General features: G+C 45.2%; 1 protein-coding gene across 7 annotated transcripts in view; it reads left to right on the top strand.

Annotated features, from left to right (window-relative positions):
- The window catches only part of EHMT2 (euchromatic histone lysine methyltransferase 2), a 79,705-nt gene extending 61,136 nt beyond the window's left edge, over positions 1 to 18,569 (top strand). For 5 of the 7 annotated variants that reach the window (XM_053295539.1, XM_053295535.1, XM_053295538.1 and 2 more), the window contains 10 exons: positions 1,019 to 1,123; positions 7,270 to 7,424; positions 7,541 to 7,708; positions 7,930 to 8,074; positions 9,025 to 9,102; positions 10,924 to 11,039; positions 13,847 to 13,933; positions 14,316 to 14,394; positions 15,159 to 15,334; positions 17,281 to 18,569. In XM_053295539.1, the coding sequence (XP_053151514.1) occupies positions 1,019 to 1,123; positions 7,270 to 7,424; positions 7,541 to 7,708; positions 7,930 to 8,074; positions 9,025 to 9,102; positions 10,924 to 11,039; positions 13,847 to 13,933; positions 14,316 to 14,394; positions 15,159 to 15,334; positions 17,281 to 17,461 (1,290 nt within the window). In that variant the 3' untranslated portion in view covers positions 17,462 to 18,569. Of the gene's footprint in view, positions 1 to 1,018; positions 1,124 to 7,269; positions 7,425 to 7,540; positions 7,709 to 7,929; positions 8,075 to 9,024; positions 9,103 to 10,923; positions 11,040 to 13,846; positions 13,934 to 14,315; positions 14,395 to 15,158; positions 15,381 to 17,280 lie in introns of all 7 variants that reach the window. The other 2 variants (XM_053295537.1, XM_053295540.1) reach the window with 2 other exon arrangements.
- Positions 18,570 to 24,439: the final 5,870 nt, after the last annotated feature.

Here is a 24,439-nt window from a genome sequence, read left to right as displayed (position 1 = left end):
CTGCCACCAGTTTGGGATTTTTAGCTTTTTTTGACTGGTTCCACTCCCAGTTGCTGAAACCTCTGTCTCTCAAAAATAACAAAAACTCAGTAGTGTGGTAAATCAATAGGGCGAGTAGGTGTGAAACAACAGACAGCTACAATAGACAGAGACCATGGTAAAATAGTGAGGTCCGGTGGTGGGGAGAAGATTTCTAGAATAAAATCTTCAAAAATCCAAAAAACAGTGCAAGAACTGTTTAAAAACATAGAACAAACAAGTCTGCTAGCCTTCTAAACTAAGACCTAGCAGGTTCCAGTAGGCCCAACTCCCTCACTGCTAATTTCCCCAGCAGCTTCAGCCTGCTCCTACTCAGCCTTCAAACCTTCCAGCCTCTCAGCTCACATAGCAGTCTGCTCCTCCTCATTCTCCTCTCCAACCCACTCTTTTTATTCACTTCTCTCCCCCACTGAAAGGTATACACACACCAATCAGGGTGAGTCTTCCCTCGGGCAATCAGAACCTTCTGTCTGTGCCCGGAGATAGCCAATCAGAACACTTAGATACGTTCCCTCCCAAACCTAGCAGCAGCAGCACGCATCTTTACCTCAGACTTCGTTTTCAGTCAGAGGCTGTAACCTTTTAACCCCTTCAGAACCAGAGGGAATATCGAACAAACCAATACAAAGAAAATAATTTTCAAAACAGAAAGGGAAGGAGTCATTCCTTCACATAGGCAAAGGGAGGACCAGGCTTTTCCCCCTAGCCCCTTTTGTGGTGTCTGCCAGTAGGGGACTGTGTGGTGTGAGTGACGTAAGGTGCAGGTGGTAGGGAAGAGCTTAATGGTGTCCGATTGTCAGTGGTCTGGATTGCTGCAGTGCAGGCTGAGGAGTGGCAGCTTCTTGCTGAGCTACAATTCGGCCGTACTCTCCACCTGGACTGTGTTTGCTGTCACTTTCCCCCTTTTCCTTCCTCCCCACTTTTGAGCCACATTGACACTGTGCAAGCACTCTTCCTTGCTTTCTCTTTCCTCATTTAGGATAGCGGAGGCTGGACCCCCATCATATGGGCTGCCGAACATAAGCACATTGAGGTGATTCGCATGCTGCTCACCCGCGGAGCTGATGTCACCCTGACTGACAACGTATGTGAACTTTGGGTTGTCTTTCCCCACCCCACCGCCCCATATTTCCATGTGTTTTTGTGGCTTGTGGAGTTGGTGGGTGGGCAGCGTTTGTTCGTGACTGCTTCACACCTGACTCGAGAAATCCAGTGCCTGGTCTTCACGTGCAGCAGAACGAGGTGGGAACAATGAGGCAGAATGCTGAGGTGGTAGAACTGCAGTTCAGACTGCAGCTGATAAATGCTCCCCCACGTGAAAAAGAAAACTTTCTGCTACTAGAAAACGAGGTCGCCCAAGAAAAAGTTTCTATCTTAGTTCTTTGCCTGCTATGGAGGTTTATGAATAATACTACTACTTAGCATTTGGATAGTATTTTTTGAGCATGCAAAGTGCTTCATGTGTATTATCTTGACATAATTCTAAAAACAATCCTGTAAGCCAAGTATTATTGTGCTTAGGCTACAGCTGGGAAACTGAGGCTGAGAGGGAGTGGCTCATCCAAGGCCACCTAAGTTCATGGCAGAGCTGAGATTGGACCTGGGGAGGTCCTGATCTGCAGTTCAATCTCTCAGCTGCTACAGTACACCGGAGTTCTTATGTACAGAAACATTCAACATATGATCTTGCACCTGCAGCCTGAAATGATGCAGTCTGTTCTACCAGCCTGGCATTCAGTTATCCCATTCTGCTGCATAGGCTGGGCCTTATTTAGCCGACTGATGAACTGAATTGGTTTAGGCCAATTTGATTTATCAATAAACCAGGGAGCAAGTGTGGTGTAGCAATTAGACTAGGCACATGAAGACACGAGTTCAAATTCCTGTTCAGTTTAGCAAGTCACTTATCTCTCAGCCTAATTTACTTCCCAGCCTCCTGCCCCGTCTCTTCCCTCTTTCTTTCCCCACTCTCCCTTTTGATCAAAGTGGAATCTTCTTATCCAAAACTATGAGAAAAACACCTCTACCTTTTTTCCTTACAAGTGCTCCATGTTAAATGTGATGATTTGGAAGAGGTGGAAAGGAAGAACAATGCATTTTATTATGTATTTTGTACAGATTGTATTGTATTTATTTTATTATTAGAATGAATTTTAATTCAATTTGTTCTAAATTAATTTAAATTAATCTTGACCTTGCAAGGATAAAAATAACATGTACATCACTCTGAGCTCCTTGGAGGATAAGTAGGATATACATATAAAATATAGTGTATTTACCTGAATCCAAGACTAGCGTCCCCCGCGCCCCCTATTCATTTAATATTAGACATTGAAGCCTCATCTTAAATTCAGAGTCCTCTTCCTTTCAGATAAATATAGATAACCTGTATTTAAACAAACCAGGCATGCACAACTCTAGTGACCTAGTGGACTGAAACTGACTGTGACTTGGATCATGGGGGCCTAGGTAAATTTTTAGGGTGCTGATTATTAAAGTAACACTTAATAGCAATCAATGAATTAAATCAAATTAAAGTGAGATTAAAATGAATTTAATAAAAATTATCTTTTGAAGTTCTGGCAGGCCAAGATTAATTTAAATTAATATAAAATAAATCAAATTAAAATTCATTCTAATAAAATAAATACAATACAATCTGTACAAAGTACATAATAATAAAATGCATTGTTCTTCCTTTCCACCTCTGCCAAATCATCACATTTAACATGGAGCACTTGTAAGGAAAAAAACTAGAGGTGTTTTTCTCATAATTTTGGATAAGAGGATTCCACTTTGATCAGAAGAGAGAGGGGGGAAAGAAAGAGGGAAAAGATGGGTCAGGAGGCTTGGCTTGAGAGAGAGGGGGGAGAAAGAGGGAAAGGATGGAGCAGGAGGCTTCGCGCACGAGTGAGAGAGGCTGTAGGCTTTATGAGAAGAGCCACCCTGTCCTTCCAAACCTCCGTCCTTCCAAACCTCCGTCCTTTTTCTTTTACATTTCTGCTGCTGTGTGGGTGAGGGATGGCTGCCGAGGGGTGAGCCAGGAGTAGTTTTTTCTCTTCACACCGCCGGTGGCCCCCACTCCCAGAGCAATGCAGGGCCTGCCGTTTGGCCCCGCATCTCTTCCCAACGGCGAGGCGTGCCTGAGCAGTGGAAAGATCGTCGCATGCAGGATCATTGCATGTGCCTCGCGCTTGGGAAGAGATATGGGGCCAAATGGCAGGCCCTACGTCGCTCTGGGAGTGGGAGCTGCCACTGGGGTGGTGGTGAGAAGGACTACTACTGGCTCACACACACCCTGGCAGCCATCCCTTGGCCACGCGGTGGCAGAAATTTAAATAAATTTTTACAAAAAATACACGGAGGTTCGAGTCAGGAGGGAGGTTGGGAGCGGGCAAGTGTAATGGCCCCGCAGGCCACATTTTGTGCAGGCCTGATTTAAACTGTATTTTTTTTAAGGGTGTTGTATTTAATTCTGAGCTGTTTGGGTAAATACGGTAAAACAAACCTGCATATGCAGAACGCCTTCAGTTTGGAAGGAGAAGAACATGTTGTTCGTCATGATCTCTGTCCACACTGGTGGGCTTCATGCATGCTTAGAAGCTCATTTGGGGAACCTTCCAAAGCTCTTAGTCTCTGCTAGTGTTTTGGTGGGAAGCCCTGCTCCGTTCAGCAGCACAGCGTTTCTCTCCCCTCAGTTCTTCATTGTCTGGTGCTGAGACAATAACTCCATAAAACAAAAAACAAACCTGCTATTATTTAGTTCTTCTCTACTTTTATTCCTGCCTTGTTCTTTTTTCTTTTCTGTTTGCTTTTGTTGTTTCACCTTGTTCCTCCCTGCCCTTTCCCCTTGTGAGCGGAAATTCATGGATTTTTATCCCTTCCCTGGGATGCATATTCCCATTTCCCCCTGGCTATTATGGCTAGTCAAATTGTTTTGAAAAGGTGCTCTGTTTGCTGCGTGAATATCTCTACTTCAGACGGCCATTCCCACTGCCTCATCTGCCTAGGGGAGGCCCATAAAGCCGACATCTGCCCTCACTGCTTGAACTGAGGGCAGGCAAGTGAAAAAATAGCAAGTGGGGGGGAAAGAAAGCAAAAAAACAAAGTGAAAAAATAGTTTTCAGTTACTCTGCTCTATATTTAGGGAGTGTGCTTTGATTGCTACTCCCAAAAAAGTCATCCTTGGTACCAAGTAGTTCAAAGACGGACCCACCCCTGATGGTCCTAGGACTCAGTAGGGTACCACAGAGCCATCCTCAGTCTCCGGTATTCGCTCCGACACAGCAAATGGCTATCACACCACAAGCCAGCCTTTAGTACTGACAGCACTGCCTTTGGTATTGGGATCCTGTTCACCAAGCAAGGCCCCTTTGGTACCACAACAGCTTTGGAAAGCTGTTTTGCCCAAGCACAAATTGAGTTCAGATCAGGAGGATGTAAAGAAGAAAGTGGCTCCTCTTCAACCAACCACACCTTCTGTCCCGAAACCTCTACAGCCTTCGGACTCTCCATCATTGACATCGCTACCCAGGATACCAAAAAAGAAGCTATCACCATTGCCTGAGGAAGTCCATCCTCCTCTTAAGGATCTGACTCGCTTCTCACGGAGCAGGAGGTGATCGATCTCCAGGATCAGAGCGCCACTGGTCAGGTACAAGAGCTGTCATCTCCAAGGGGGTCAATTTCGGATCCTCCGCCAGACCATTCCAGGAGGCCTTTGCTGGGTCCGAGCATCGCTCCTGTATAGGCTCTGGATCAAGAGCATTGTCCCACAGCCTGAGTCAAACAACATCAAACTCCAAAATTTCCTAAACCTCAAAGGAATCTGATTTGGGGCAGAACTTTGCTGGTGATGACCGTGATTATGAATCCAAGGGCTGCTGGCCCTACTATGATAGACATCAGTACCATCAGCACTCTTCTAGGCATGACGACTACTACCAACATGGATTGTATGACTCCTGGTATCACAACTCCTATTGGGATGACAGGCATGCTGGCTTCTCGAGTTCCCCTTGTCATATCAGGACACAAGATGGGACAGATCGCAAGACTCGTTACCACTACAGGGAGTCACTCAGGTGATTCCAAAGATGCTCTCTGTCTCCTTCTCTGTACCATAGCCTCTCAAGGTCTTGGCCCCGTGAACACCACTGCGGTCTCCACCTTATGCCCATGGCGAACATGCATGCTGCACAAGGTCCAGATCTCCAAGGGATGTGCCTCTGAGGCAGACTGCAGGCAAACGTGTGGAAACAGTGCTGAGTCCTCCTAGCCCGCCTCAACTTCAACCTAGAACCGATGCTATTCTGTCAGGACCTACCATCTCCTCCGTTCAAGGGCAACTCTCCACTTCAGTACCTCCTCCTGTACCACAGCCTACTCCAATTCAACAAGCACCTTTGGGACCGATCCTTGTGCTTGACAAACCAGAACAGGGAGACCCTTTGGATACTGAATCCGATTACTCGATACCTGATGTGCGTTCATCTCCTGTTAATGGCATGCCTGATCCTAAACCAGAATCGCCTATAGAGGACTTCTGGAATCATTTGGAGTACGTCCACCATATGGCCACCTCCTTGGGATTGCAGGTCCAGAGACCGTTGCAGACTGCTGAAGACCCAATCTTTTGGACTCATTGACTCCAGTGTTACTTCCCTGTCTCTCTACTAATGTTCAAGCTTCTTAACTCACTCATGCTGGGAAAAGCCATCCACCATTCAGCCTACCTCGAAACATACTCTGGAATTCTTCTATAGTGAAATATTTATTTTGCTTTCTATAGGAAGCAAAATAGCTAGACAATTTTGCTTTCTGCAAAAGCATCCGACCCCTAATTCTATAGTGGTGGAGGTAGCATAATCAAAGTCCAAACATAGGACACTCTCTGCCCCCATCGGCCAAGAAGGGAGAAAACTTGACTCTAATGGGTGCTGTTTATACTCCACCTCTACACCAACTGAAAATTGCCAATTATCAGACATATATGAGACACTATAGTCACTTTCCTTGGGAGAAGTTGGGTCCCTGTCTTGATCAGCTCCCTCCAGATCAAAGGGAACTCGCTAATGTTATTAAGGAGGAAGCTTTTCAGCTTGCTAAGCAACACCTACACTTCTCCAGACACCAAACTGACTGCGCTTCCAGGGTTACAGAAGCATTCATAGTACTGCGACATCATGCATGGTTACGCTCTTCCAGCCTCACTCTGGAGGCCAAATCACGAATAGAGCACCTTCCCTTTGATGGGGAAGCGCTGTTTGCAGCCAAGACCAATGAAACCATGGAGAAGGTTCACAAGCTGTGAAACACTGCTCAATCTATTAGCCTCTCATCCTCGCAGTCTAGTCTAGCAAGCTGTACAAGTGGAATAGACCCTCACCTCAAAGTCTTCCTTTCAGTCTCAGAGCACTTTTTTCATCCCCAGTGACAAGGTCATTTCCACAAGACCTCTTACCCTAGATTGAAACCTGTACAGAACAAGGGTAAGTAGCCTACTTTGGAAGAGCTTTGGAAGGTTTTCAAAAGGAGCTTTTATGCACGTGCAAAGCCCACCAGTGTGAACGAACAGATGACCACTAGAAGAATCTCTGTTACAGGAAAGCAACCTGTTGTTTTCAGGATAATTCTACTCCAGTATGGTCCACTGGTTTCGATGGGGAGAGAGGAGAAGAATTCTTCTTCTAAAATGGCACCCAGTTAAACACTTCTGAAAATTGTTTGGAAGCTTCTTAATTGCTGATTGGCTTGATTTTAACAAACAGTTTGGGTCCTGGATACTTGAGGGACCATTGGCTCCTTAATGTTTCTGCCCACTTGACAAGATCATCAGAGGGGCCCAGCCTCGACTGTCATGCACATGGGACAGGGCCTTCTTGGTCATTGCCCTCAAGCTTTGGAATGACCTCCAAATGGACATCTGCTCCTTGGCCTCCCTTGATACCTTTAGGACACAACTTTAGAAATCTGGCTATTTAATCGGGCCTTTGTGCTCTAAGGGATACAATTTTTGCTGTTGGTGCTGCTCTGGGAGCTGTTTTTTAACAGTTGTGTTATTAATTGTTCTCATTATTGTTATATATTTCTGCTATAAACCACCTTGTGATATTTATGAAAGGCAGTATGTAATAAATAAATAAATTAGTCGTAACACAGAGATAAATGAACAGCCATTTCACTGTCACTGTGCTCTTCCTTTAGCTCCTTCCTCTTCTCCCCAAACAGGAAGAGAACATTTGCCTACACTGGGCCTCCTTCACAGGAAGTGCAGAAATTGCTGAAGTCCTGCTGAATGCCCAGTGTGACCTTCACGCTGTCAATTTTCACGGGGACACACCCCTGCATATAGCTGCCCGGGAGAGCTACCATGACTGTGTTCTGTAAGCAACTGGATGCTGGGCTCTCTTTCGTGTGCTTTCTTTTTTCTTCGGGTAGGTGGGGGAAATGGAGCAGGCTGGATGTCACATCACTTTTGCCCTGACTCTCTCCCACCCAGTCTGTTCTTGTCGCGGGGCGCTGACACTGAGGTGCGAAACAAGGAAGGGGACTCGCCCGTGGACCTGACCTTGGAAAACTCTGAGGTGTGGTTCGCCCTGCAGCTCAACCGCAAGATCCGCCAGGGCATCCTGAACCGCTCCATGCGCACCGAACGTATAATCAGCAGGTGAGCTGCACAGCACTTCTAGGGGGGGTGGGGTGAGGTTGGTAGGCAAATGCTTGTCTCTGCTGCCCCCTGCTGGCTGAGATTATATTGTGCTGAAAGTGAAGACAAAGATGGCCAACTACATTTGCACTTTTAAAAGAGCCGTGCAAGTATTGTGCTACAGCTAGTATCCATCTTTTATTCCAACCATTCCACTTGTGTCCCTCTCTTCCTCTTTCCAGAGACGTGGCCCGTGGTTATGAGAATGTGCCCATCCCCTGTGTCAACTCCGTGGATGACGAGCCCTGCCCGGAGGATTACAAATACATTTCTGAGAACTGTGAGACGTCCACCATGAACATTGACCGCAACATCACACACCTGCAGGTACTTGTGCCAGTTTGATGATTGGGCTTCAGAGCTGCTCTCCTTCCAAAAGCAACAGGTTTGAGGCACAGAAAGGTTGGAAGCAGTCGAACATGAGTGTTAGCAGGGAGGGAGAAACCTAGAAACATAGGAAGCTGCCTTATACTGAGTCAGACTATTGGTTTATCTGTTACCTACTCTGACTGGCTGTGGCTCTCCAGGTTTTCAGATGAGAGTCTTTCCCAGTCCTACTTGGAGATGCCAGGGATGGAACCTGGAGCCTGTGCTGTCCCTGTGCTGATCTGGATGTGGAGGGAGAGATTAAAAATTGGCCCAAACCCAGCACTGGCTGAATTCAAATCCTCCTCTAGTCTAAACAATGGTTTAGAGGACCGTGAATGAACTGTGGCTAGCTTCAGGTTCGGATGTGCGAGGAAAAAATTTAAAGCTTTCGGTTGTGGCTTAAACTAATCAGTTTCCTGTTTCATCCGAATATGAGAAACTGGTTTGTTCAAGCCACAATTTAATATCTCCACTGTCATCTCCCCACTGTCATGGATGGATCATCATCTGGTTAAGGTAGGACTTGCAGCCAATTTCCCTAGCACTTCATATGTTAATTCCCAAAGTGTGTGCTATGAGAGGACTGGGACACAAGCCCACGGTATCCACTCAGAGGAGACTGCCTGTTGTGCCTCTGTGTGATTTGCTTCTCTGGCCTTGCTCCTTAATGTGAGCCTCTGCCCCATGTCTGCATTGCCTGAATGGATGATCCAGTCTCTTCCAGTAGAGAGAGACAGCAAAATTATTTGCTGTCTGGGGATGCTGCATGTGCATCTCCTAATCTGGGCGGCAGCATAGCTGGATCAGTCTACCTTTTGACTTGCAGGCTGTATTGTCCTGAGTAGGGGGCAGCTGCCTGACTGCCCCAGACTGTGGCACCTGCCTTACCTTCTCTTTTCCGTTCTCAGCATTGCACGTGCCAAGATGACTGTTCCTCCAGCAATTGTTTGTGTGGGCAGCTCAGCATCCGCTGCTGGTATGACAAGGTGAGTGGAGGAGGGCTTCTTGGCTGTCGAGGAAAGGGAGACTGAGGGAAGCCTTGAAATGGACCAAATAGGTGATTGTGGGAAGCGTACAGAAAATCCACTTAAAAATAATGAGTAAAAGAACGGATGTTGGACTGACTAGAGTGAGGGTTCCCAACTTGGATCCCTAGATGTTGGACTACAACTCCCATCATCCCCAGCCACAGTGGTCTTTGATGATGAGAGTTGTAGTTGAACAGCAACTGGACAATACGCCATACGGTCTCTCTTAACAGTGTTGTTAAGAATAGACTATAAACCTCCAAGCAGGGCCTAGTTTGGGTATTTTGTTTGTTTTTTAATTGCATATGTAATGTATACACTACTTTTTCATAATAAGATATTAATAACATTTATGTCGCGTATATGCTGCCTTTCCATAACAAGATGCTCAAATTAGCATACAATAAAAATGAAGCCCATGTCACCTAGTATAGTGCTTAGCTGTCACTGGAACCTTAAACTTAATAATTTGTAAAAATCGGAGTTGTCTCGAAAACGTAAAAAGGGTTTCCGTATTAAGGTGATTGGCAGTGATGGAGGTTTCTCTGAAGGACAGGTTGCGCTACTACTGATCTTGGTAGGCAGTGCTCTGCCAAGAGAGGTGTGTGTTGTATTCTAGGATGTGGTATAGTGGGTAGTGTGTCAGGCTAGGACTGGGGAGTCCTGGGTTCAAATCGTCATTCAACCATAAAAATAGTTGCTTGACTTTGGACCAATCATTTGGTCTAACCTAACACTCCAGGTTGCTGTGAGGAAAAAAATGGAAGAAGGGGCAAGAACTATGGGATTGATGACTTCTTGTGTTGATGATTGATGTTTCATTGTGTTTCATTGTCTTTTATTCTTTCATTGTGGAGTTCATGCTTTTATTCCTTTATTATAAGCTGCCCCGAGCAGCAGTGTGCCGGAGGGGTGGGATAGAAATATTTTCAATTGGGGGGGAAATGCGAGACACCCAGTTGAACGTCATGCTCACAGAAATATCTTCTGCTAGCATAAGAGGGGAGGGGGAATTTTAACTAACCCCCCCTTCCCTGCTTCCTCCAATTCCTCCCCCAAAAAATATGTCCTTGAGGGTCCCTCAAAATCTCCCCTTCCCCCTTGTGTGAACAGAATATACTTCTGCATATACATTTTTCTGGATGTCTCCCTAGGTATGTTCCCTTGAGTTTCTTGGGGGAGGTGTGGGATAAAAATGAAATGAAATTGGGACATTCTCTCAGTTTACACAAAGTGGCAGTGGAACGTGATAGGCCTGGCCAGCATTCTGTCCAGAAATCCTATCTCATTTTGAGTTGGACAGACTTCAGGGCAAATGAGTCATTAGGAAAGAGTCCTGTGCTGGTAGGAAGTCTGCAGATCAAAATTATTTTTATTGATTCATTGCAGATCAATTAAAGGTTACAGTTAATTAACTTAAAACAGGGTTTTCCAATCTTGGGACCCCAGGTGGTAGTGTACTACAACTCCCATCACCCCAGCCACTTTTGCCTATTGATGCTGGGGATGATGGGAGTTGTTGTCCAACAATATTGGGGGCCCAAGGTTGAACATTTCCCTTCGTTTGGGCAGAATTTCAGTTTTATGTATGGAAAACTAAAGTTGCAGCTATTGTTTTTCAGGCATGATTCACTCTGTAGGTGTGAATGAGGGAAAATCTTGACATCAGATGGATGAACATCTCCAAGGCCTAGTGAGGCTCTGCCTATGGGTTTGGGAGAGTAGGGGAAAGAAACAGCATTGTTACAGTGAATGTAACTTTCTTTGACTTCCTTGCAGGACGGCCGTTTGCTGCAGGAATTCAACAAAATTGAGCCGCCCCTGATCTTTGAATGCAACCAGGCCTGCACGTGCTGGAGGAACTGCAAGAATCGTGTGGTGCAGAGTGGCATCAAGTGAGTAGTTCCTTGAGGAATTGCAGAAGAGCTTGAAATGGTTTGCAGATGGGGAAGAAGACTGATGGTGTAATGGAAGAGAGTAGGAATCGGGAACTAGGCAGTAGCATTTGCAGAATTAACCTGCCAAACTTGCTCCTAACAAGATGTTGTGATGGCCACTTGTGAAGTTTGTCAAACCTTGATTATGGTATTTATGTGAATCCAAGACTAGTTTTTTTTTAAAAAAAACAACAACGGGTTTTTTGATGTTAGAAATTGGGGAGTCGTCTCAAATACAGAGTGCCATTCCTTTTGGGTTCAGAGGTCCGGCGGATGGTTTGACGGCGGGTGTGGGGGTTACCTTTAAGGGACTGGGAGGGTGCTCTTACACCCCCCTCCCCCGCCACATTTCCCCTTCTGCCTTGTGCAATTTTGGGCACAGTGGGAAAATGGGGGGGGGGGTGGAAGAGCACACTCCCAATCCCTTAAAGTTAAAACTTTCCTTCTGAACCATCAGTCAAACAGTTCATGCACATCCCTACTGGCTTACATTCCAATTGGACTTCTTATGAGTAACTTAGTGTGGATGTGAGCTACACTAAAGAGTAGCCCGGACTAGCTGGACTGGAGTATCTCTGTCTATGTGTGTGCGTGCATTTGCACACACAAACGCTTAAGTGTAACAGTTAGGGAGACAGACTGTGACATCCACTGGCTCACATCCCCACTAAGTTATTCATAAGTAGTCTGATTGAAATTAATGGGACACGTTTACTTGTCCTATGAATTTCAGTGGGAGTACTCAATGCTAATTTTCTGAAGCCTGTCAGGTTGAGGGGAGGGGTACGCTGAGCTTCAGCATATAGCCAGCCAATCAGGAGCAGAGGAGGATGATCTTCACTTTCCTCTCTCCCCTTCTGCAGCAGACATATTGCTGAGGATGCATTAGCTTTAAACCAGCAATCTTCAGACAGGATACAAATAGCACGGCTGCAGCATGGGGAGACATGAGGACTCCGAGTATTATTATTATTTCTTGTTTACACAGTCAGACAGGTGTTATTGACTGGTTTGTCAATCCAGACATTGAGTCCTTCCCAAGGACCTGGGATGGCTGAATTTTATCATCAATACTGTTGGTTATTATAGATATCATCGCAAAATATAGGCTGTTCCCAGTAAAGTTGCTTTTTGTAATTGGCTGATGGTGATTTCTGTGGACCCCATGAGGGCTCCGAGATTTATTTATTGATTGATTGATTCATTTCATTTCATTTCATTTCATTTCTATACCGCCCTTCCAAAAATGGCTCAGGGCGGTTTACACAGAGAAATAATAAATCAGTAAGATGGCTCCCTGTTCCCAAAGGGCTCACAATCTAAAAAGAAACATCAGATAGACACCAGCAACAGTCACTGGAAGTACTGTGCTGGGGATGGACAGGGCCAGTTACTCTCCCCCTGCTAAATAAAGAGAAGCACCACGTTAAAAGGCGCCTCTTTGCCAAGTTAGCAGGGGTACCTCCTGGAACCCCCAGGAGTACCGCCTGGAAGCCCTTCGAATAGTCCTAGGGACATGAGTACACCTGAATGGGAACTCCTGGTCCAGGCACATCCCTATAAGCCAGTGCCTGGAGTAGCTTGTCTCATAACTGTAACACTTAAATTTGTGTGTACTCACATATACTCTAAGTATCTCTATGGGGTACTTGAGTTGAAGGTTTGCAAGAGAAGAGGTACACTTGTTTTAAAAAGATTGGGAAGAAGGAGGGAGAAATCCAGATGCTGGGCAGTTCTCAAGGGGGCAGTACACAGTGAATTCACTGTCTCTAAATAAAGACACAGCCACCCGTTTAGATGGTTCTTTTATAAAAGATATAAAAGCTAATAACTATTAGCCATGGTAGCAAGATGAAACCTCCATGTTCAGAGATAGTTTATCTCCAGATACCGGGAACAGGGCAGGGCTGTTGCCTCTGGAAGAGGATTGGGCAAAGTTGGCCCTCCAGCTGTTGCTGAACTACAACTCCCATAATCCTTGTCTGTTGACCACTGTGGCTGGGGATTGTGGGAGTTGCGGCCCAGAAATAGCTGGAGGGCAAGTTTGCCCTCCCCTGCTCTGGAAGCTACACACAGGGCGTGAAAGTATCTTGCTGTTGGTTTTGGAAATAGAATGTAGAGCTAGATGGCCGTTGTACTGCTGATTCATGTGGATTAACTGTAAGTATTACTTAAAAGCTGTTTTAAAGGAGGGTTTTTGCTTTGTTTTTTAAACTTGGCCTTTTGATGTTCTATAGCTCATGCGCTGGCAGAAGGTAGATCGAGATCTCCTTGTAGATCTTGATTTCGTGAGGTCATAGATTAGAGATTACGTGATTTGTAGTAGATAAAAGGGTTTCTGATCCCTCATTGTGGAAAAATGACAACAACAAAAAGGTTCCATCGTCTGTCCCCCAAATTAGTCTGCTGGAACAAAGACAGCCTGGAAGAAAACCAGGACTAGATTTTTGTGTGAAATGACTGAGCTAAATCTGGTACTAAGAATGACTTCCTGGCCTGCGCATGTGCTCAGAGGCACTCTGTTACTTCATTTTAAGTGTTTGCCTGCCCCCTCCACCCTGCCCCCCAGCCACTATTTTGCACGTGGACCTTGGCGGGGGAGGGGGGGTGCGGAGTCTCATTAAAAACATCAGTGAATTCTGCAAGCTTGAAGTTTGGCCATTCCTGCTATATATACAGGGTTGAAATCTACTTCTTGTTAATATTCTACAAAAAAACAACCCCAACCCCAAAACCTCTTTATCTTGTGTCTTCTGCCACTACAGGGTCCGTTTACAGCTATACCGCACTGCCAAAATGGGATGGGGTGTCCGAGCATTGCAGACGATCCCTCAGGGAACCTTTATATGCGAGTGAGTGGCCCTAGGAGCAGAGATGCCTTTCCTCCTCTTCTGAAACGCCCGAGTGTGTCTCGTGGGATGGGGTGCCTCTGGGTACCAGTTGCGGGGGAGTAACAGCAGGAGAGAGGGCATGCCCTCAACTCCTGCCTGTGGCTTCCAGCGGCATCTGGTGGGCCACTGTGCGAAACAGGATGCTGGACTAGATGGGCCTGGGGCCTGATCCACCAGGGCTGTTTTTACGTTATGGGTGGGTTAGAGAGGTGGAGGTCTTGCACCTGAATGTTGGGCTTGCCCTGCTAGTCAGGCACTTGCTGACTACAGAGACGTAACTCACCTCCCCTGTAGCCACACATTCAGTCTCATCTTCTGTGTTTTTTTTCCCCTTGTGCCAAAGGTATGTAGGGGAACTGATTTCCGATGCAGAAGCTGATGTAAGGGAAGATGACTCCTATTTGTTTGATCTAGACAATAAGGTGAGGTTGTCCATACCTGTGGTTTGCTTGAGGAGGTTTGAGTCGGGGAGGTTCGAGCACTTCTTAATCAAGCCTCACAGTTTTGGGATGGCACCTTTTGGGGTGGGGACATGAAGAAGGACATTAAGTGGGTAGTGTTTTGGCTTTTAATTAGGAATAGCCCAGGTTTGACCTGTGAATGAGGCAGGGTAACAAGTTTCACTGCCCCCGCCCGCCCCGACCCAGTGGCGCACAGCCTTTTGCCATGCCAACCCTTTACCTGGCAGCAGTGCTGCTACTTCTACTGTACTAACTCAGTTGGAAGAGGAAGAGGGAGTGGAGCAGAAGAGGGGAACTGAGCAGAAGAGGAAGTGTGGAGAAGTGAGTTGTGGGCCAGGATGTATCCTAAAAGGCCCACCACTCCTCTCTTCCACACTTCCTTTTCTGCTCTACTCCCCTCGTCCTCTTTAAATCCAGATAGTACATGAGGTGTGGTGAACCAGAGTGTCTTTTAGGAGGCACTCTGGCCCACCACTCTTCTGCTCCATTCCCCTCGGCCTCTTTAAATCCAGGGAGCACAGGTGAAGAAGGAGCAGGGACTGTGGGCAGGAGAGATGGGACAGCAGCATGTGTGGCCTCTGCTTCTCACTGATCTGCTGCCTTATGGATGCACTGGTCCTGTTTTTAATTGCATATATTTGTGTTGGTTAGTAGATTCCAGGCTTGCGGGAATGTGGGGTCTGGAAGCTTCTTGAGTTTTATCTATGCTGGGTCTCCCCCTGCAGGATGGTGAGGTGTACTGCATAGATGCCCGTTACTATGGCAACGTCAGCCGTTTCATTAATCACTTGTGTGACCCCAACATCATCCCTGTGCGGGTGTTCATGCTGCATCAGGACCTGCGTTTCCCCCGCATTGCTTTTTTCAGCAGCCGAGACATTCGGACCGGTGAAGAGCTCGGGTCAGTGAACAGTGAAAGAGGGTGTGGCGAGGAGGCAATGCAGCTGGTAACATGGAAACAGCAAAGGGAATGATGTCTGGGGAGGTTTGGGACACACAAACACACACACACCCCAGGACCTCCTCCTGCATTTCCAAGAAAAAAAAGACTTAAACAGAAGTAGTCAAGGCAGGCCCTGCCATTTATTTTATTTATTTTATTTTATTTTTAAATTTTGTATCCCACTCTTCCTCCAGGGAGCCCAGAGCGCTGTACTACATACTTAAGTTTCTCCTCACAACAACCCTGTGAAGTAGGTTAGGCTGAGAGAGAAGTGACTGGCCCACAGTCGCCCAGCTAGTATCATGGCTGAATGGGGATTTGAACTCGGGTCTCCCCGGTCCTAGTCCAGCACTCTAACTGCTACACCACACTGGCTCCTAGTTCAACCTTGAGGTCCCCAGATGTTGGTGGACAGCATCTCCCATCATCCCCAGCCATGGCCTTTGCGGCTGGGGATGATGGGAGATGCTGTCCACCAACATCTGGGGACCTCCAGGTTAAGAAACCCTGATTTAGATCAATGCATTTGGCAACAGAATACAAAATAGGCTTAGAACAGGTTTTCCACCTGAGGTCCTCCAGATGTTGCTGAATGAGAATGCCCATCATTCCCAGCCACTCAACTGTAGCTGTGAATGATGGAAGTTGAAGTTCAACATCTGGAGGACCACAGGTGGAGAACCTCTGGCCTGGAATAATTGATTCATTTATTTCCAATATTTGTATTAATTTTAACCACTGCTTCTCAGGGCATTTTACTTCAGTATTTTAAAAATAACAACAAGTTGACAAAATCAATAAAAAATAACTCCAAAAAGCCCATAGTTAAAACAGCAGAGCAGTAAAACATGTCAGCAGATGTTGGGGTGTGTTTTTGTTTTGTTTTTTTAACATTGTTTTCTTGTTTTAAGAAAGATATAAACAGAGAGAAATAAGAAATAGAAAAAGAAAAAAAGGAACAAGAAACAAGATAATCAAACCCAGCAATTACAAAGATTCTCAATATAGTCTGTATATGTCAACCTGAATTCCTTTAACCAACATGTCTCTCTGTCCTCACCCCCACCTACAAATTATTGACTGCAAAACTGAAACAAAAATAATATCCTTACTGTCTGCATTAATTTCCTCTATAAAGAAAAGCCGTATCTCAGATGAGGTGCCAATCCCTGCAATATATTATATCGAATAAATGGTTCCCATACTTGAGAGAAAAAATCCTCAGATTAATCTATGCAATTATTTTGACCATTGATACATATTCCTAAAGTTTGAGATGCCATTCACCTAAAGTTGGAATCAGATTTGTTTTCCAACAGGAAACATAAAGGATTCTTGTCACCATTATCATATATAAAGAAAGTTCAGTGTGTTTTGTAGGAATATGCCGTTTAGTCATATTTAACAAGAAAATTTCCGGGAGAAAAGGGAAGTTTGTATGCAAAATTTGCTGCATCTTAGAATGTACTGTTTTCCAAAACTTTTGAGCTTTGGGGTTTGTTTGTTTGTTTGTTTGTTTGTTTGTTTGTTTGTTTGTTTTGAAGAAGTTTACATAATATTTGGAGGCCCTGGGTTTTTAAAATTTATTTTAAGTCTGGTGCCAAAAAGAGTTAATATTTGGTGCCGGGAAGAGTGTCACCATCTGCCTCACCTCTGAAGGTGGCAGAGTAGTGTTTTGAAGAAGGGCTTGGGAGGATGACCTTAATATCTGAGTATATATGTGCCTTAAACAACAGCCAGTAAAATTAAAATGGTTCATAAGGCAGTTTAGAGACAATAAAGTGGTTTTTAAATGTCACAAAACAATATAAAACAGTTTTTAGAGCCCTGGGTCTTGGAAATGAGTGTCTGTTGTGAGGTGAGCTTGCCCGCTCTTACCCCTTTCTCTCTGCTCTGGGCTGCAGCTTTGACTACGGTGACCGCTTCTGGGACATCAAGAGCAAATACTTCACGTGTCAGTGTGGTTCAGAGAAATGCAAACATTCAGCCGAGGCCATTGCTCTGGAGCAAAGCCGCCTGGCCCGTCTCGAGGCCCACCAGGACCTATTGCCCGATGGGAGCGGGCTACCTGCCACACAGGCCTAAACCAGGCCCAGCGCCAGCCTTTACTGTTGGGGACTGCCCCACACCTTCTCCCACCAGCTGTGTGCTGGGCTAGGCCATCTTGGAAGACAGAAGCTTTTTCTCCATCGGATTCTCTCAGAAGAAACAGATTGGGGAAGGGGGAAAGAAGGCAGTGAGAGTGTGTGCTGCTCCAGGGGGTGAAAGCAAGAGAGAAAACTCTCCCTAGAAGGAAACCTTTTCACAGCAGAAAAGAAGCTGGAAAATTAATATTGGAGTTTGGGGTATTGTTTCCTCCTCTAGAACAGGCCTACCCAACTTGTGATGTCCCCACCAAGCAAGCCAAACACCTGCCATGTAGTGTGGCCTGCCCAGGTACTTGATATGTGTCGCTGCTTCTAAAACCGCAGGCAGCAAAAACAGAGTGCGTCAAGTCCCTGATGGCTTAGTGGACTTGTATAGACCTGCTGCTGTGCAACTCACCAACTCTTTCTGGCAGTCCACTAGGGAATTGGTAGACTTCCCCTCTTGGATGCCTGCCTGGGACTAGTAGAAATGGGGAGGTTGTCAAGCTTCTAGCAGGCCACAATACGTGTCTGGTGTGCTGCACTTGTGGTGGGTCACTAGTTGTGCAAACCTGATCTAGAGAGACAGGAGAATTGATGGTTATGTCAGAGACAGTGCTGCCACCTGCAGGTGGAAAAGTGTGTGTGTGTGTGTGTTACTGTGTGTCTGCTTTTGGGGACTTTCTGTTTGTCCCTTCTTGCTGGCTGGAAAAAGCTGTGTGTATGTGAATTTTCTTGTTTTGGGCCAAGTGTTGTTTTTTTTAGCATTTCGTAACGACAGATTCAATTTGAATTGGAGCCAAGACTTGGACACTTTCTTTCTCACTCTGCAAGCCTCCACTTTGGAGACCATGTTGCTCTTGTTTAATTCTTATAGTTGCCTCCCCTTTCAACCCCTGGAACAACGGAAGTCCGATTCACTATTGAGGGGCCAGCCTTATCATTTTCTGTCTCTCTGGCTTTTATTTTCCCTATGGTTTTTTTTTTTTTTTTAACTGTAATTTTCTGGGGCCATAAAACCAATAAATTTTGGCATCTGGTTGTTTTGATACAAACAAAGAAGCATATCTCTTCTTCCAATGTCTTTCCTGGCTGGGATTCATTGTATTTAACATATTTTTATACTGCTTATAACTAGGTCTCAGGGTGGTTCACAACTAATTAAAACAGCTGTACACTTTAAAATCAAATTGATTTAAAATTTGTTTTGCACACCTATTGTTGATTCCATCCATTAAAGAGTAATGCACATTGGAGAAAATATCCCGACTTCATATAGACATGCATTGGATCTAAATCAGCAGTGACAAGCCAGGAAGGATCTTGAATTTGTAGTTGATAGCTCAATTAAAACATCAACTCAGCATGCAGCAGCTGTGAAAATGGCAAATTCCATGCTAGGGATTATCAGAAAAGAAGTCGGAGATAAAACTGCCAGTATTGTTATGCTTGTATATAGATTGGTGGTGTAGCCGCACTTTGAATAGATTCATAGAATGTTAAGAGTTGGAAGAACCTTGGAGGTCTTCCTGTCCACCACGTCTGCACACACACCCATACACTGACACTCCTAAAATGAGAAGTACTGGTTCAAAACTGCCTCAAGATAAAACTCTTTGACCTAGGAGCATTTTCCCTAAATCCCATTATGGGAGATTGGTTGCAAGCACCTGGTAAGGTAGAGGTATTCACTCTACTGACACACACTTTCTCTATTCTTCAAACATACCAGGGCTCTTGAAAACAAATTCCAGGACTGAACCCTGGATCAGATTAAATCCTGCTGCCAAGCTTGCTTCCCAGTGTCCCATTTCTACTGTTGAACACTCACATCACGAATGCATTTGAGAACAGTGTACAAGAGTTGGATTCTGCATGCTCTTTTAAAAAAAAATGTAATAGCATTTATATGGCACTTTCAGTAGTTCACATACAGTGGGCAGCTTCACACGATGCCAGTGAGTTTGTAAGTGGGGAACATGTTGGGAAAATGTTGACAACTGGGAGTGTGCACTTCTGGAGGGTATGCCGTTTGCACCCAGTCCAGTTCCTGAGATTCTCCGCCTGACATCTGTAACCAAGTTTTGAAGTTGTTTGGATAATGTTGGATGGACAGTGCGGAAACGGGACTTGGGCAGGTTCAGGCATCACGTCTGCCAGGAGTGCATGCTCTCAGTTGCTGAAATTTTCTCAACATGTTCCCCACTTAAAGATTTGCCAACAGTTGTGTGAAGCCATCACAGTCTTGTAACCCTTACAAGAGCCCTGTAAGGTAGGTCAATATTATCTCCATACTGCAGGGGGCTGAGGCTGAGAATTTAGTGACTTGTTTGAAACCCCCTTGTGAATTCATGGCAGAAGTTCTATTTGAACTAGTGGCTTCCTAATTCATGGCTAAGTCACTTAGCCACTGCATTGCAACACTTCTTCTTTTACTAATACGAATACAAATATTTGTATATTATATATTGCACCACTTTTCATGCAAGATGCTGTATATTCTATACTCCGAACAAGCACAGACATTGGTCCCGGGGGAGTGGATTTCAGCATCCTGAGAAGCTCAGTGGTTAAATTTCTAGCTCCAAGGATAGGCTTGAAAGTGTATGGTCCTGTAGCAGGGCTATATGCATATTTTTTGTTGCAAGGAAACCCAGATCCTGTGTTGAGGTTCACAGAAGAACAAAATGCATTTTAAGGAGGCAAACGCCCCACATGGCATGGTTTGCTTTAACATTTCCATCCTAAATATCTTCTCTTCAGAAAGTCCTGTTAGTTTTGATGGGGTTAATGTTCAAGCCAGCATGATTCAGATTACAGCCTTATTTTACTTCCCTATTTATGATTCAACAACAGGTCCAGCAGTGGGGGTGAGGGCATGAACTACAGGAAGTCCTTGATTTAAGACACAACCAATGGCACTTTGGACATTTGTAAATTGTCATCTTGTTTCAGATTTACAACACATGCCAATGGGAGGGGAGTCTGCTAAATGGCTGGTGCATGGGTTAGAGAAGAGAGAGGCAGCAATGGCAGCTCAGGCTCACATTGTCATTCAGATGGGGAGTCCTGGTGGTAGCTACTGCAGCTGAGGCTGTGGAGTCAGTGGGGGTTGCCCGCACAGCTCATCCTCTAGTCTGTCCGTCGCTGTCTCTGCTGCCTCAGACTGCTGTACCTGCTCTGAAACACCAGCCGGACCCTCCTCAGCCGTCTCTTGGGAACTGACAGCTGGGCTCTGCCCCTCAGGCACCCCTGCATCGGCTGAAAGGCTGTCAGCTTCCCCTTCCTCCTCACTATCTGAGACCGAGGGCATGACAGACATTGGCTGACTTGCCTGGCCAACAGGCTCGCTCCCCTGCCCACTTGCTGCTGCTGCGCTCCAAGCTCAGCTGCTGTGCTGTGACAGCATGAGGGAAAGACCCCAGTCTATTTCCTACCCACCCTCCTTCCTTCCCTGTCTAGCCGTTGCCCCCAGGGGGTAGGAAGATGGAGGTGAGCTATCCAGCTGCCTCCCTTCTGTGGAAAAATGAGAGAGCCACAAAGGGACTGGGAAGGGAGTGGGTGGCAAGGTGAGAAATTTCTGATTCTCCACCATCAATGTTGCTGTATGTCTGTGACTGACACACCACCAGCTCTGACAGCAGCAGAAAAAAGCAGGGTATCCAGCCAAGGTTCAGGAAGCCAACCCCCTCCCCCATTGTTTCCTATGGGAAAACAGGGTTCTGTGTTAAGATGTTTTGACTTCACACACCATTTTCAGAAACCACATGTGTGAGGACCTCCTGTATTTGGCTGGCACGGTCCGTTGTATCTCCTCCCTGCTCTCTGGCACTGTTTATGTTCTGTGCTCAATTTGCCCAAATGGTCTGCCCCTCTCCTGACTACAGAAGATCGGTGTCTGTGTTTTCCTGCAACCCATTTGATATCAGCCCTGCAACTGTTCCATGTAGGTATGTCCAAATGAACGTTAACCAGTTCCATTTTGAAGGCTGAGGCTTGTTTACTACATATCCTGTTCATAGCAGCCTTGGGCTAAGTAACCTTAGTGGAGACCATGGCCCAGTCATTCCCAAACTGTCAAAGCATACTAGTGTGTTGAGAAATAACTGAAGAAGGATCATGATGTGCAGGCAACAGGGAAGTGATTCTGTTTACCTCTGTTCTGTGAAAAGCTTCCCCCGTGAATTTCTGTACATCAAGCTGCTATTAAAGGCAGAAGAGCAAGCCATACAATTTTCTCCTGGTCACTTGGTAATCCTCATTAGTGGGAGAAGTGACTGTATACTACATAGGCATGCAGTCTAGCTACCATCTCTTTTGCAGTTTTGCTCTTGTTTGTACTGCTTGAGTATAAACCATGGAGTTAACTCTTAAACATGGCTGGTGGTGGGTGCTTCAAGGAGAAAGTGCACCAGTGGAAAATTGGCAACCATAGGAGGAAATCTTTGCTGTTACAGGCTTGGAGTAAAATTAGTTTCCTTGTAATTGTATTTCTCTACATTTAATGATAGAATGGACTGCACTGGTTCAGACTGTAGGTGCAGGTTTCTGGTTCTGAATACTTCTCCACAATAAATACATATTTAAAAAATTCCTCACACATCAAAAACTAGCTCAGTAGAGAGAAGGGTTCAATCTAGCAAAATGAGCTCAGTGGAGAGAAGGGTTCGATCTCACCCCTATGCCTGCTGTGTGGCTTTTCTGTTTTTAAGGGGTATTTTTAATGCAAAGAAGTACCGTATTTTACAGACTATAAGACGCTACGGACTATAAGACGCACCTTAATTTTAATCCAGTTTTTCAGAGTTTTAACATATTAAACTGTTAAAACATATAAGACGCTCCTGAATTTTGGGGGATATTTTTCGAGGAAAAAAGTGAGTCTTATAGTCCATAAAATACGGTATTAAAAATCTTCTCCCCCTCAGTCTGAAATAGTACAGTCCACTCCACCACCTCAGCACTCTACCACCCAATTCTGATGTATCTGTTGGCCAGGGATACACACAATCTCGATCTCACGCTTGCGCATACAAACACCTGTTCTTCTGTTCATATTAGGGTTGTCATTTGCTTTTGCAAGCAAGGGTCCTGTGCCTTAAATAACTGAGATTCAGATTATATAACATCCAAACTCAGGAATGTAGTTAGTAGTGACAAAGCTTAGCTTGTGTGTTTCTCCCTTCCTGGTGTTAGAGAGCTTGAAGGGGATATTTCTTTATCTTTAGCTACCCCAGCTGCAGCGGAAAAGCACTGCTAATTAATATTGTCTAGAGACATGCAGTTAAAGTTATAAATACAGTAGTTTATTTAAGAAATCCATCAGCGAGATAGATTAAGACCTACATGTCTCATTGCTAGCTACTTACAGAAAGGGAAGGGAGAAGAAGGAAGTCTTTCTCTCCAGGTAAGAGAATGAAACTTGAGACTATCATACTAACAAAGGGGAAGTATATCACTGTAATTGTTTAATTGTTGTTTTAAAATTTTTTAAATTGTTATAGTGTTTTGAATTTGTTTTAGCTCTTTACTGTTTTAGTGGTTTGTTTTAATTGTAAACCACCCTGAGCCATTTTGGAAGGGCAGTATGCAAATAGATAGATAGATAGATAGATAGATAAGAGAAAGCATAGTCAGAGAGGGGATTCTCTTTCTCACAATTTCTACCCCTAGTACTCCTAGTGGTCAATAGGGTTGCTGGTGCTAGGAGTTGATGCCGTCAGGAGCTACATCTCCAGCTCCTGGGCGCTTTCCAGATTACATGCTACAACTGCGGCAAACTGCTTCGGTTTAGCAGGATCATCTTGAAAACCATCTCCAGAATCTCAAACTCCTACAACAGGAAAATACAGCTACTTTTTTGCAATGCGCATGCAACACTGCAGCACTATAACACAAAGATAAAACCCGAAAGAATGTATCGGAAATGTGAATGGCACCTTGCTGCCAGCACAGGGATGCGGTGTCACAACCCAGGAAGTATGAAAGCACACTTAGATTCATAGTGACCCTGTTGAAGGGTTTAATCTGGAAAGTGCCCAGATAGCTGTTCAAGACACTGAAGCATTGTTTAGAGAGCACAGTGACAACTTTATCTAGCTGTGGAGTTAAGGGCAGTCAGTCTAGTATAAATAGGGATATGAGAGAGCAAGGTTTAAATCTCTACCACATGTCTAAGGGAAAAGCTATCAAGTTGGTTCCCAATGGCTACCTGAATATCAACAGGAGTGTGTACATTAATACTGTTAGAAGAGAGATTTATTCCCTGATGCTCGTCTCTTGGTTAGGTATTTTCACTGGACACCAGTATCAAAGTTTCAAACAAAGCTTTATTTCATTGCTAGCAAAAGCTTTTGGGTGCAGCTGCCCCCAGTCTGGCAGGCCACCCATCTTTCATACTCTGTGCGTCATATTTCACCCCTGTGCATCATATACAAGTCAACGTGCTACTTTAAGCCCAAAGGTTCCAATTTGCTTCCAAGTGCTATATTTCCCAATTACACTTCTCAAGACTTCTGGCTTGCGGACTTGGCCTTTGGGAGAGGAGAGCTGGTCTTGTGGTAGCAAGCATGACTTGTCCCCATAGCTAAGCAGGGTCTGCCCTGGTTGCATATGAATGGGGAGACTACATGTGTGAGCACTGCAAGATATTCCCCTCAGGGGATGAAGCCGCTCTGGGAAGAGCAGAAGGTTCCAAGTTCCCTCCCTGGCTTCTCCAAGATAGGGCTGAGAGAGACTCCTGCCTGCAACCTTGGAGAAGCCTCTGCCAGTCTGTGAAGACAATACTGAGCTAGATAGACCAATGGTCTGACTCGGTAGATGGCAGCTTCCTATGTTCCTATGATTTCCCCTGCCCATTGAGACATACTTTTAGGCAGTGTCATCATAAAATATCCTCAAGTCATGGGGGGGATCTACCAACAACTGCAAGCGCCAT

This window comes from Hemicordylus capensis, chromosome 2 (assembly GCF_027244095.1).
Source record: "Hemicordylus capensis ecotype Gifberg chromosome 2, rHemCap1.1.pri, whole genome shotgun sequence".
In the NCBI taxonomy this organism is placed as follows: Eukaryota; Metazoa; Chordata; class Lepidosauria; order Squamata; family Cordylidae; genus Hemicordylus; species Hemicordylus capensis.
This window is presented reverse-complemented; position numbering and strand designations above follow the sequence as displayed.